Source organism: Suncus etruscus, chromosome 11 (genome assembly GCF_024139225.1).
Source record: "Suncus etruscus isolate mSunEtr1 chromosome 11, mSunEtr1.pri.cur, whole genome shotgun sequence".
NCBI classification, from domain to species: domain Eukaryota; kingdom Metazoa; phylum Chordata; class Mammalia; order Eulipotyphla; family Soricidae; genus Suncus; species Suncus etruscus.
The window spans coordinates 11,506,253-11,519,846 of NC_064858.1; the positions used below are offsets into that span (position 1 = coordinate 11,506,253).

At 46.7% G+C, this 13,594-nt stretch overlaps 1 protein-coding gene and 1 non-coding gene across 11 annotated transcripts in view; both read right to left on the reverse strand.

Moving 5' to 3' along the window:
- Positions 1–3,650: 3,650 nt before the first annotated feature.
- On the reverse strand, positions 3,651–3,761 carry LOC126023744 (U6 spliceosomal RNA). The gene has a single exon (XR_007500817.1). It is a non-coding gene; the product is annotated as a U6 spliceosomal RNA (small nuclear RNA).
- Positions 3,762–6,495: 2,734 nt separating this feature from the next.
- Positions 6,496–13,594, reverse strand: part of KIF21A (kinesin family member 21A) — a 62,237-nt gene continuing 55,138 nt past the window's right edge. For all 10 annotated transcript variants that reach the window (XM_049783769.1, XM_049783768.1, XM_049783767.1 and 7 more), the window contains 7 exons: positions 11,412–11,548; positions 10,477–10,657; positions 10,203–10,367; positions 9,487–9,604; positions 8,533–8,703; positions 7,951–8,150; positions 6,496–7,583 (listed from right to left, as the gene is read on the reverse strand). In XM_049783769.1, coding sequence (XP_049639726.1) covers positions 7,490–7,583; positions 7,951–8,150; positions 8,533–8,703; positions 9,487–9,604; positions 10,203–10,367; positions 10,477–10,657; positions 11,412–11,548 — 1,066 coding nt within the window. In that variant the 3' untranslated portion in view covers positions 6,496–7,489. The remainder of the gene's footprint in view (positions 7,584–7,950; positions 8,151–8,532; positions 8,704–9,486; positions 9,605–10,202; positions 10,368–10,476; positions 10,658–11,411; positions 11,549–13,594) is intronic.

Consider the following 13,594-nt stretch of genomic DNA (forward strand, 5'->3'; position numbering starts at 1 on the left):
ATCCCCTGGCGTCCCATATGGTCCCCCAAGCCAGGAGCGACTTCTGAGCGCATAGCCAGGAGTAACCCCTGAGCGTCACCGGGTGTGGCCCAAAAACAAAACAAAAAAAATCTAAGGCTGTTTGTAGTTTTTTTTTACAATGTTTTTCTGTGATGGGTATTCCATATTCTATAAAAACTGATAATGGGCCAGCCTATGTTAGCAAAATTTTTTAATTTTTTGTAAATAATGGCAGATAAGACATCTGAAAGGAATTCCTTACAATTGTAGGGGACAGGCCATTGTAGAAAGGACTCACAGAACTTTAAAAACTCAATTACAGGGGCCGGAGAGATAGCATGGAGGTAAGGCATTTGCCTTTCATGCAGAAGGTCATCAGTTCAAATCCTGGAGTCCCATATGGTCCCCCGTGCCTGCCAGGAGCAATTTCTGAGCCTGGAGCGAGGAATAACTCCTGAGCACTGTCGGGTGTGACCCAAAAACCACACACACACACACACACACACACACACACACACACACACACAAACTCAATTACAAAAAAAAAATAGAAAAAGAGTTTACCACCAACGGATTTGCTATCTTTGACTATTATCACACTAAATTACTTAAACTTACCCCAAGGGGAAAGTTACACTGCAGCGGAAAGACATTTTAAAGAAGATATTCAGAGACAAGAAACAACCCATAAACGTATTTGGATCAGGAGATGAAAAATGGATAGCTGGATATCTTCTCCTGAGAGGAAGGGGTTATGTCTATGTTTCTACAAATGACAACCCTCCCAAGAAATTTTGGGTTCCATTACGCCTTGTTAGAAATCGGGCTAGCGGGGCCGAAGAGATAGCACAGCAGTGTTTGCCTTGCAAGCAGCCGATACAGGACCTAAGGTGATTGGTTCAAATCCCGGTGTCCCATATGGTCCCCTGTGCCTGCCAGGAGCTATTTCTGAGCAGATAGCCAGGAGTAACCCCTGAGCACCGGGTGTGGCCCAAAAACCAAAAAAAAAAAAAAAAAAAAAAATCGGGCTATCACAAATGATCAGGTTCAGACTATAAACTCCCCTTCAGAGCAAAAACAGAATACTCAAGACACTAACAACAGTAATATTGCTGAGGTCTCTGGGGCAGGGAACAAGGATTTAGCTGTCACAAACCATACATTGAGTGAGACTGACGGTAGTGATAAACCCTTACTTTAAGATGCAAAAGGAAAGACAGGAACCTGTCTTAACTGGGCTCCAAAATATAGAAAACTCTTGCTACATGAACTCAATATTGCAATGCTTGTATAGTATTTCAGACTTGACTCAGAATTTTCATCAAGATCATTATAAAAAGGATATTAACAAGAAAAATCCAATGGGGCATGAAGGTAAATTAGCTGAAGAATTTGGTCGGCTCATCAAAACCATGGGAAATGGATTTCTTAGATATATTAACCCTGAAAGCTTCAAAGTAACAATTGGTTTATTTAATGACCAGTTTGCTGGACACAATCAGTAGGATCCACACAAACTACTGATGTTTCTAATAGAGGTACTACATCAGGACTTGCTTACTGTAAATCTAATGACAGACAAAACTACACATCTTATGGAAAATGAAAATTATGAACAATTTAGTCCAGAACACCAAAAAGCTCACAAATCTATTATTTATGATCTCTTTCAAGGACAATTCAAATCTATACTACAGTGTTTCACATGCCACTAAAAGTCTGAGGTTTATGAGACATTTGTTCATTTGTCTCTGGCTGCTACATCTACAGATAAATGTAGATACATTTATACAGGAATGCCTTTCTGAATTTTTTAAAGAAGAAGAGTTAAGGGATGACAACAAAGTTCAGTGCAACAGCTACAAAACTAGAAGGGATTTTTCAAAGAAAATGTATTTATGGAAACTGCCACCAGTACTTATAATACACTTAAAACGTTTTGCTTTTGATGGCAAACAAATAAAAAAAATGCACACTTATGTGGATTTTCCTATAGAAGACCTCAATTTAGTAGAATTCACTTCAGAGAATAAAAGCAAGATTAAGAAATACAACTTATCATCAGTGTCAAACCATTATGGTATAGTTTACTATGGACACTACTTCATACTGTAAAATTGCTGCAAAACAACACTGGATCAATTTTGATGACAAGAAGATAAAAAAGTCCCTAATACATTGGTGAAAGCCACAGCAGCATACATCCTGTTTTATACTTCTTAAAGATCTACAATGAACACCAGATAATCATTTCACTTCCTTATCGGTTGCTATTAAAGCTCTAGGATTCTTTCCACGGGCATGATCAATGAATAGGATTGAAAATCATAGACCCCAATGTGTTTCCTTGTATGGTGGATTTATATCTTAATTTCATTATTGCTCTAGGTCTCAGTTAATCATGAAATCTTACAATTTAATTTAGTCAAGGTTTACCTGAAAGGAAAATTTCTCATCATATTAATGTTGTTTTTCTTTCTATGTATACTCATTTAACGACTTTCACTCTTTTTATTTTAACATCATTGCTTTATTTCCCTCAATTTAGGTTTTAAGACGCCGACATAATGATACTTTTTAGGTGGACTTTCTTCACAGTGCTTCTTGCCTATGATTGACTATCATAGAGTTACTGTTATACAATAACTTTAGGCTGGAGGGGGGTGGCTTGAGTGGGTTTGTGAACTATCTGAGCTGGTAATCTGAGATGGGGTTGAGTGAAGTATTGTTATTCAGCACCCAGTGTCTGTGCAAGTTCCACCCCCCGAAGTTCAAGAAAATTGGAGACACATATGATTAAAAAAAAAAAAAAGGCAGCTTTTTTTGACCTTTTGTTCTTACGCCTTTTAAAAAGTATTGAGCTCTGTCAGACAGATGATGAAGGCAAAACACCACCTATTCTTTCCAAACTGTATTGTATATCTTGCAAGGTCCAATTATGGGGACAGTGTTGTAAAGGTATCACAGATATCTCTATGTATGAGTCAAACATGCCTTCACATTTCTTGCCCTGAGTTTCAAGGGTTAACATTAGCATTCTTCTTTAAGCTTAGCAGTAAAGGTTATTAAAGGGTTAATAGGAGCTCCAGAATTTGTATTTCCAAAACTTCCTTTCCTGAGAAGTCTGATCTGCCAGGCATAATATATAGAATTAATAATGCTTGAGCTATGTTTTAGCCCTTTTTACAGTCTAAACTGTAGGCATGGGAATAACTATTATTTCTCCAACATGGTCAGATTCTATAATTCCCAGATGAACAGAAATATCTTTAATAGTCATACTACTTCACCCCATTATCAAACCCATATTTCCTGAAGAAATTGGCACTTTTATGCCAGGTCTTAACTTGTAAGGGCACTAGGCATATATTGTTGTCATTTTTTTTCAGGGTAGTGAATACCCAGGGCACAGATTCCTGAATAGCAGACTTTAATGAGTATATGGTTTGCAGCGCTCTTAGCCCAGGCTGAGAAGCTAAATTGTTGACAAAAAGGTTTCCTGATTTTGTGGGGCCTGAGATTGGCTCCTGACCTGTTTCCCAAAACTGGATGATTAGGTCTTGGCCTCAAGTACACAATGCAATCTCTCTGACTCTGATTATGGAGGTTCAAAAAAGCACCTTCTACTATCAAAAGTTTATAAGACAACTGAATTCCTGCAACCATCCTTCAAGAATGACCTATGTTATTCTTGCACAGGGGTCATCCTAATCTTGTCTGCATCATTCCAATTTTAGTATATTTGCTGTCGAAGTGAGCAAGGGAATGACCTAGGTTATTAAGTTTGGTTTTAGCTCTGTCTGTCAGAAAACCATATATTTTATTATTGAAAACTGAAGCACAGGGCCAGAGAGATAGCATGGAGGTAAGGCATTTGCCTTTCATGCACGAGGTCATCGGTTCGAATCCCAGCATCCCATATGGTCTCCCCGTGCCTGCCAGGAGCAATTTCTGAGCCTGGAGCCAGGAATAACCCCTGAGCACAGCCGGGTGTGACCCAAAAACCACACACACACACACAAAAAAAAAACCTGAGGCAGGTCTTAGTAATAGTATTAAAGTCCACCACTCACCTTCACTCTAGGTAGTAAGGAACTCAACATAAAACAAAAAAATGAACCATACCATGAGCACACCTTCTTAAATTGACGAAGAGATTCCATTTTTAAATCCACATAAATTGGAGTTTCGTTGTTTTCCTGATGGGAGGGAGCCAGTTCTGGATGCATGCTCTACAGAGTTGTAGTGGAGGAGTGGGGGTAATAGTATGAACCCACTTTTTTTTTTTTTTTTTGGTTTTTGGGCCACACCCGGTAATGCTCAGGGGTTACTCCTGGCAATGCGCTCAGAAGTCGTTCCTGACTTGGGGGACCATATGGGATGCCAGGGGATCGAACCGAGGTTTGTCCTAGGCTAGCGTTGGCAAGGCAGACACCTTACCTCTAGCGCCACCATGCCGTCCCTATGAACCCACTTTTAGACTCACCATCCATGGGGACTATTGATGGCTCATTTTTGGCAATTGTTTCATCTGGTATATTAATCTCAGCACTGGCAATTCCTCTGGCCTATCACCAGTGGTGGATGGCAAGTTACCAGCCTCAGGGCTTTTGGCTTGAGCACATATCACTACTGGAAAAGCACTTTTGTTTTCTGAAGTTGGCGTCATTTCAGAAAGCTTGGCCTGTGCATTGCACAGTACACATAAATTATAATGCCAATTAGGATCAATACTAGAATGACCAATATGTAAATACTACTTTGGTATATTTTATATTGGTCATTGGAGTAAAGAGAGTAGCAATATATGTGAAGAAAGGCCAGGGTCCCTCAACCCAAAGCCAAGCCATTGTCATAACTTTGAACCAAATAGGAACTAGATTCTTTATCCAAGGTGGAATTATCCACTTGATTAACCACAAAATCACCCCAGAAAACATTTCACCAGTTGTAGATAATGTCCTTATTCTGGGTGCCAGGTGAAGCAGAAGCCTCATGCTCCAATCCTGAGGGATTGTGGAGCATGGGTCTGGAAGCAAACACTGACACAGGAAATAATTCACACAAGGTTGAAGAGAATGAAACAAGTTCAGGAAACTTCTACCACAAGCTTTCCACTCACTAGCAAAAGACACTAGTAGGCAGATACACTAGTTGTGGAAACTGAAAGCACAAGTGGCTTATCCCTGAGACCCGAGGTCTTTATTGGGAAGAGAAGGACCACCCCCATGGCTGGACAACAGGTAAAGGTAAGGGACCAATCCAGAAGTACTTCCAATCCAAGAGTGACAAGCACAAGCAAAGAATTATCCTGAATAGAGTGAAAACCAGTTACTCCAACAATGGGTGATGGGTGCAGGGGTGAATGGTGAGTGATGATTGCAGGGGTTAGTAGTGAGTGATGGGTGCAGAGAAGAGAGGTGATTAATGGGTACAAGGGTGAGTGATGGGTGAGAGAGATGAATGATGGATGCAGGGCTGAGTGATAAAGATAAGGGTGAGTGAAACCCTAAGCACTATGCCCAGGACCTGCCCTTTGTTCAGCTCACAGCCACATTAGCTGAATTCTATTTCCCTCCTATGTGAGTGGGGCCACCACTCTTGGGACAGCTCTGGTGAGCCCTGCATGAAAAGGTTGACCCTGGCCCCTGGCATATAATGAAACCAGGGGACCCCCTACGTGTGCCCAAGACCCACCTCCCCATTGCTTATATCAAGGGCTGGAGAGAGCCAGAACTGCTGCCACTGAGACACTCAGCCAGACCCCAGGATCTCGATGTTTCCACTCAGAGCCTCTGGTCAGGCCCATGCAAGGGCTGGGTTTTGACATAATGTGTGTCCCCGACCCCAGCAGTGGTGGTAGGTAACTAAGCAAATGGATGTTATGTATGGAGACAGTTTCAACCATTCCACTGGGTCCTGGGTCTCAAAAGATCTTCCTCTAGGACCAGAATGGTTTACCATAAAGCCTAATTCCTTCTGGGGTAAACCTTTTGTTAAAGTGACTCAAATGTTTTCTGTGAAGGCAACACACAGGACAGCAGAAGGGCTGGGCAATAGAAACTACTGATAGAGCAACAATCTGTCACCTGAATTAGGTCAGATCACAGACTGGGAGGCTCTTGCAGCTCCAGCCTTCACACACACACACACACACACACACACACACACACACACACACACACACACACACACACACACACACAATGTATGCACATGTATACTGGCACACACACCCCTTCCTCTCAGGCCAGTACCCAAGGATGGTACCGAGTGACTAGACTTTCCAATGTGACCACCTCTGTTCAAATCTCTAAATTCTGTGTTTGATTTCATTCGTTCAAGTATCTCCTGGCTCAGCAAAATATGGTCATGCTTTCGACTTCACCAGAGTACTTCCTGTTGAGAGAGCAAAGATAGACAATATCTGTATGTGCTGATCAGAGAAGCTAATGCTTTACATGATTTGAAAAAAGAACAAGAGAACAAAAAGGGTCCAGAGCAACAGGTTTATTTAAGCCCTAGCTAAGCGTTCATTTACAAGCAAATATTTTCAGGTGGGGGGGAAATCACATGACAATATTTTCAAATGTTAAACCATCTACATACAATTAAATTGGCAGAATTTACAAATTAATACTCAGAGGCAACAGATAAATTATACATCCTTTTGCAAAATCCAGTCAACAGCATTTTAAAAACCTGATTCAGTTTCAATGCAAGACATTTTTCTCTTTACAGTCTATTTACAGAGCTTTCCCATCAAACAACCCAGCTCTCTCTCTTTCTCTCTCTCACAGCCCCCAAGATCTACTCATGTCGTGTATTTAAAATAGACTTAGCAGCATATAAACAAACAAACAAAACACACTCCCAAGGGCCAGGAAATACTATTGTTAAATAAAAATGAAATTAAAATGTGGAAATAGAAACCACTTCATATAGGAAAATAGACCAAAATATATGCTAGGACATTCATGACATTTTCCACCACACACGAACGCGGCACTAAGGACACTGGGGACATTGGTGCCCAGGCATGGGCTTGGCAGGACAGGCAGCTGCAAGAAGCGTTGGAACCTCACATGAGCTCTGCAGGGGCCCAGCAGACTTAGAAGGTCAGCAGTGCCCCCCACATTTGTCACCTCCCATAGCTTGAGGCCTGGGCACAAGAGGTAATGAGAAGGCCACACACAAGGCCAGTCAGGACCTCCTATGTGAGGAGCACATGAAGAGGTACCAGAAAGGACAAGGTTCAGTGCTGCTGCTACTGCAAGGACTTCTCTGACTGGGACAGACACACACTGGACTCCCCTGGGGTCCTACCCAGCAGCACAGGCGCTCAGAACCAGGACAGACACAGCCAGGAGTAGGCAAGCGCGGACACCATAGCTTTACTAGTCTCCATGGATGGAGCTGGACCCAGATGGATGCAGTGACTCTCCTGACAGGAGCGACAATTCCACAGCCAGCTCAGCCTTGGCCAGCATCAGGCACATGCCCCATCATCCCCTGCATCCCCGGAGTCAGACATCTGAGAATCCTGTACTCCACGAGCCTTCCAAATTCTCACGGTCCGATCACTGCAAAGGACAAAAGAGAAGGAGTGAGAGTAGAGGTAGGCATTGTGGCCCAGGACCCCAGTGCACGCACTCAGGGGCAGTAGCCCTCATGCCATCATTGCCCCCTTGCTTTCCCGGGCATATGTGTTGCAGAGTTTGAGGGAGACCAGGAGGCAGGCAGCTCATGGCACCCCAGATCCCTACAAGACGTGGACCAAGAGGCTGGGAGGAGATGCCAGGCTATGGGCAGGACAGACTCTGAGATTTGATCCCAGAAACGAACACACAGGGCAGTGCAGCTGCGTCCCCCCACATCAGCCATCTTTTGGCCACACACACAGTCCCTCTTATCCCCCAACAGCAACCAGTGAGCCCTGATTGGACGTACTCAGCAGCAGTGAAGACATGGGTCATATTCGTGCAGATGGCGTTGATGGGGCTGTCGTGGCCCTTGACTTCACCGATGGGCGCAAAGGTGTCCACATCCCACAGCTTTAGCAGGCCACCCCTGCAGCCACTGACCAGTGTTGGGGACCCAGGCACAATGCCCAGGGCACACACCCAGTCCTTATGAGCATTGGGGACTTGCTGAGAAAGAGAGAGAAAAAAAGGGGTACAGAGGGAGGCACCTAGAGAGATCTTGAGGACTATAATACCCCCAAATCAGTACAACCTCAGTGTCTACAATGCTGCTTCCTAGGGAGAGCCAAAACAACTTTCCAAGAGGGTGTTCATGGGAGAAGGTGCCCCTGGGACAGTATCCATGTGAGTATCCAGAGGGGAAAGAGTACATGGGGAAGGTTGTCAATGAAAGTGTCCCTGGGAGAGTGTCCATGAGACAGTGTCCCCAAGAGAGTGTCCATTAGTGTCCATTAAAGACAGTGTCCATGGAGCAAATTGTCCATGTGAGAGAGTGTCCCTAGGAACAGCCCCAGGACACAGGTCCCAGCCCCCACCAAGGCCTACCTACCTGAAGAAGGTCTTTCTGCGCTAAATCCCACTTTTTGATGCCAGTATCGCGGGAGCCACTGAACAGGTGGTCCCCATGCACGGTGAGTGCCTCAATGCCGTCGTAGTGGGGCGGCTCGAAGTTGTGAGTGGGGCTCACGGTCCCGAGTGCCCCTTCAGTGACATCGAACATCTGAGCCAAGCAGAGAACAGGCCCCGTGCATGTCAGGGGAGCAGCTAAGAGCTGACAGGCCTAGGATCCACACACACATACACACAAACACACACATACATACACATGCATGCATGCACACTTGTTAGCCCCATGGGTCTCTCCGCTCACACATGTGTGGAGCTCACAGGTGGACAAGTTCCCTCTCTGTGTAGAATCGATGTAGAGGGAATATGTCTCCAGGGCGGAGCACTTGTAGTGCCTCTGATCATACCCAACTGACACTCATGCCCATGAACGCTGCCCTACTTTTGTCCAACACTACTACACTGGGCACGGCAGGGCTTCCCAAGACAAAGTTCATGGCCCAATGCTACAGTGCTAATACTGCACAGGCTCCAGTGCTATGCTGCTCATGCCTTAGTACTCATGTCTCAGTGCTCACACCTCTTACTGCTCACCCCTCAGTGCTGCCTAGCTGAGAGACTGCTTTACTGCCAGAGATGAACTTTCTTTGAAATCCCTCCAAACTCTGTTCCAGAAAACATAGAACATGCACAACTGAACAAGAGGATCAGAACAGTGAATGAGGCTAAAGAGACACTCAACAGCTAAGCAGATGCTTGCACCGTGAGTTCCAGTACCTCCAAACACAACTCCAAGCAGCATGAGCAGCCCCTGAGCACAGTAGGGCATGGCCCCAAATCCATGAGAACCAAGAAATAGGAGTAAGATGGGCCCCAGTTCACACACTCACCCTCAGTCCAGCCCTCGCCCCAGCCAACACAGATCCCTCATACGCACTTTGATGTAGTGGTCCTTGGAGCCAGTGAGAATCAGGTCTTGTCCGTTGGAAATTTGATCAACGGTAAGGCACATCACGGGGCCCAAGTGGCCCGTCAACTTCCCAGTCGACTGAAACCTTGAACAAAAAAGAAAGAAGTGTGCTCAGAGGGGTGAGATACTCCGAAGATAAGACCAATGTAATCATGAATGAAATGAAGCTAAGATGCTTGAGAGGACTCACAAAAACAATCTCTTCCCAAGGTCTTGGAGGGATTGAGTGAGGCCTCAGAGGGCTGAGAATGTCCATGCAGGAGCCCAGAGCCAAGTGCACCCCACCAGGCTGGACACCTGACTGTCCTAGGTGTCCTCATACCTACACATGCACAGCTCCCAGTATGCCCATATTTGTGTCCTACTCCTGTGCCCATATGTGCAACTCCCATGTGTCCCGACTCCCATGCACTTACACATGTGCCCCAACTCATGTGTCTACATGCCATGTGCCCACAAGTGACTGCTGTGTGTCCACATGCCCCAACTCATGTCCACATGTGTTCTGACTCCATTAAGTCTATGTGTCCTGATTCATATGCCCAAGTGTCCTGACTCCCATGTGCCCATACATGTCTTGACTCCCATTAGTTTATGCATGTCCTGGCCCTCATGGGCTCACATGTTTCCTGGCTCATTATGCCCACACATGTGCAGTGTAGATGGCCTCCCCAGTGCTCTACCTCTTCAGGTCCCACATGCGGACAGTGTTGCCTGACGCAGCATAGAGGAAAGTGCCTGTGGGGTTCAGGGCAATCTGGTTGATCTGGTTCTCCCCAGAGGGAAGGGCAGCTGTGCGGCTGGTGTTAGAAGCACAGGCATCCCCAAGAGTGACCTGGCCAGAAGACCTGAACAAGAAAGCACAGAGCGTGAGTCAGCCTGGGGTTCGGAGTGGGACACAGGCCCCGGTCCCGTGGCTGCCTTGGTATCCCCTAAGGCCTGGGTCTTGGCACTCACGTCAGTGTCCAGAGACACTTGGCAGAGTCTCTGATGTCCCACACCTTCACGTAGGACGTGGACACAGTGAAGACCAGGCTGGTGTAGGTGCAGTATTTCACAGACACCACGTTGTTGGCGTGGCCACCCAAAGACATAATCTCCTGGCCGGTCACTAGGTTCCACACCTTACAGGTACGATCTGAAATATATGACATCATGGGTAGCTGGGAGGGTCCACAGAGAAGACCCAGAGGACCCTGGGAGGAATCAGGTAGTCCCCAGAACCAGACAGGTCCAGCCTGTCCAGGATCCAAGGACAACGGAAGTGTGAGACCAAGTCACATTGAGGATCCTGGCGTCCAATTGCCTCTGAATCCAGATCTGCATTCTGGAAAGTTCTGCCTACATTACCTCTTATCTATACCCACAGCCCTACATACCTCCTGACCGATGGACTCTGGTAGACATGCTTTTATCAACCCTAAACATTGTGCTGTTTTGCTACTGGGCTGTCCAGAGAATGACTCAATTGTAGTCACTGGGCTTTCTCAAGAGTGGTTTATGCAACAGGGGCCTCACCTACATACCCTGAAATTCCAAAGGGTCCCACCAAGCCTAGCCTCCAGAACCACATCCCATCACAGCCCTGTGTGCAAACCCCTCCTGGTTCTGTTCCTCTGACTCATTTTCTTTCCTGTTCCAACTCGCCCACACCAACTCTGCTCTCTACCTATGGATAACCACCAGTTTCTGCTTCTTTCTGGGTCTGCCCCTGCACCTCCTCGAGGCACCTGCAGCCAGCCTAGTCCCTGGCATTCCCCCTCTCCTCCTCCAGTAGATGCAAATCCTCTCCTAAGACCCCACCTCTTTCCACATAGCAAGGCCACTTCTAACTCTGTCCCAGCACCAGACCAATGAAGGTTGCCAGATGCCAGGCCTTATCCCTGTCCCACCTTTAGAGCCAGTGAAGAGGAGATCATCGGTGCTGTCCACGCAGAGCACAGCCTTCGTGTGGCCCTCGGCCACCTGCACGCACTGGAGCGGGACCCCACGGGCACCTCTGGCCGCAGGAGATGGGTTGATGATGCCCCTGGTGGGGGGAGACATGGAGTTGAGAAACTTACGCACTATGCATGCCTGACAGGCCCTAGGGATTATCTATGCTGCAGCCATCATGTGCTTGAACAAAGGCAGCCCTGAAGGACCTTGATGCAGTTATGGAAATCGTTCCTGCAGGGCCAAGATCCAGGCATCCCAATTCCACAGAAGAGCCTGGTGCAAGTTTGGGCCAAGGAGCAATGAAGGATGGCCCTGAAGGTGAACACCCTAGAATGAACCATGGCCAGACCAGATGGCGCAATGATCTGACAAAACCAAGGAAAATGGCCTTGATCTCAGAGATGGTTGCACCATCTTGGAGCTTTGTTGCCCAGGAAGCAGGTTTAGAAACTAGAGGTCAGGAGATTTCTCACTGAATCTCAGAGAGAGTGTAGGCCCTTAATGATATGTGAGCTCAATAAGGTCATGGACACATGATCAAGAAGTCCTGTCCCGGTGGTTGAGAGATAGCACAGTGGTAGGGTGTTTGCCTTGCAAGCAACAGATACAAGACGGAAGGTAGTTCGAATCCTGGCATCCCAATGGTCCCCCATGCCAGTCAGGAGGGATTTCTGAGCGCAGAGCCAGGAGCAACCCTGAGCGCTGCCAGGTATGACCCAAAACAAAAGTAAGAAATCCTGTCCCCATCCTATAGACATCTAAGAAAGTTTTCTTGTGCACAGACAGGAAAGACCCATGGTCACAGTGTTAGTCTCTGACAGGTGTCCGGCAAGCCCTGAGTGGGAAGGGCTGGAGGAGACAGAGCCTCCTTTGTGTGACAAATCTGACACACACATGACAGCTCTCCTGCTTGGCTGCCCAGGAGGGAGTGGCTACCCAGCCCTGCTGCACCCACGAATGCCTTTGCCCAGGAGACCAGTAGAGAGTCTGGCATGAGTGCAGTTGTCCTGCTAAAGTCACAATAGCAGAGGCAGTTGCAGACAACAACCGAACCACCAACTGCCCCACACCTCAGAGCACAATGGGCACAGGCAGAGAAAAGGGACATAGTCCTATGAGGATTGCTGCTCCTGTCCAGGAGAAGGAGGTGCAGTCAGGTCCTCATCTGTATACCATCTTTGCACAAACATCCCATCTCTGCACACTATATCTCCTCTGCACACACATCTCTAGTGCTCAGTAGGAGCTGATGAATAGGCAAATCCCAGCAGCACCAGGCAAGGTGCCAGTAGGTGAGGGTGCCCAGCGAGTGTAGCTGCCTTTTTGCTACAGAATCTGTATAAGAATCACTTAGTGGGAGTTAGAACCACTAAGGTACAAAAGCCCAGTTCTGCCACCTGATACCCACATTGTGAAGTAAGGCGAGAATGGGGCCTGGACACACATGCATGTTGTACATCTGCAGGCTAACATGTTTGCACTCCCCAACTCACACAACACTCCCATGTGTGATCACATTCCACTCACATGCTTACACATGTAAATCTGCACAAACACATGCACACATGCTCTGGCAGTGGGCTGCAGAGGAAAAGACCAGATTGCAGCCAGAACGTAGGCTGAGCCACTTTTCAAAGGACAGTTGCCCTGAATAATGCAGCAGGACCTTCGGTCATGCCCTAATTCATTACGACTCCACAAACCCACAGCTCAGACCTGGCTACTGGGGTCATATTTGTGAGGCACTAGGGAAGGTCAGGTGCTGGGGCTGAAATCGCTTCTCTTGGTTCCAACACCTTCTCAGCCCAGACTGCTCATATCAGGAGAAATAGATCCTGGATTGCCAACAACACTTCATGCATTTGCAATCTTATGTTGGCTGTTTGTGAGGACAGCTGACTGTCCCCAGGCCCCTCAATCCCCAGGAGAAATTCAGAACAGGGAACATTCCACTTATGTTTCTTCCCCTTTTGGGTCCACTGTTGAGCTAAAACACAGAACTAAATGCAAAAGCATCAACAAAGTCAACAAAGGCAGGCACCCAGCTCTGTGCGTGCAAACTGGGAATGGTGAGAGCTCCCCACAAGTGCCATACTCAGGGGAGAGGAGGCTAGTTGGCTGCTGATTTCAGCAGCAC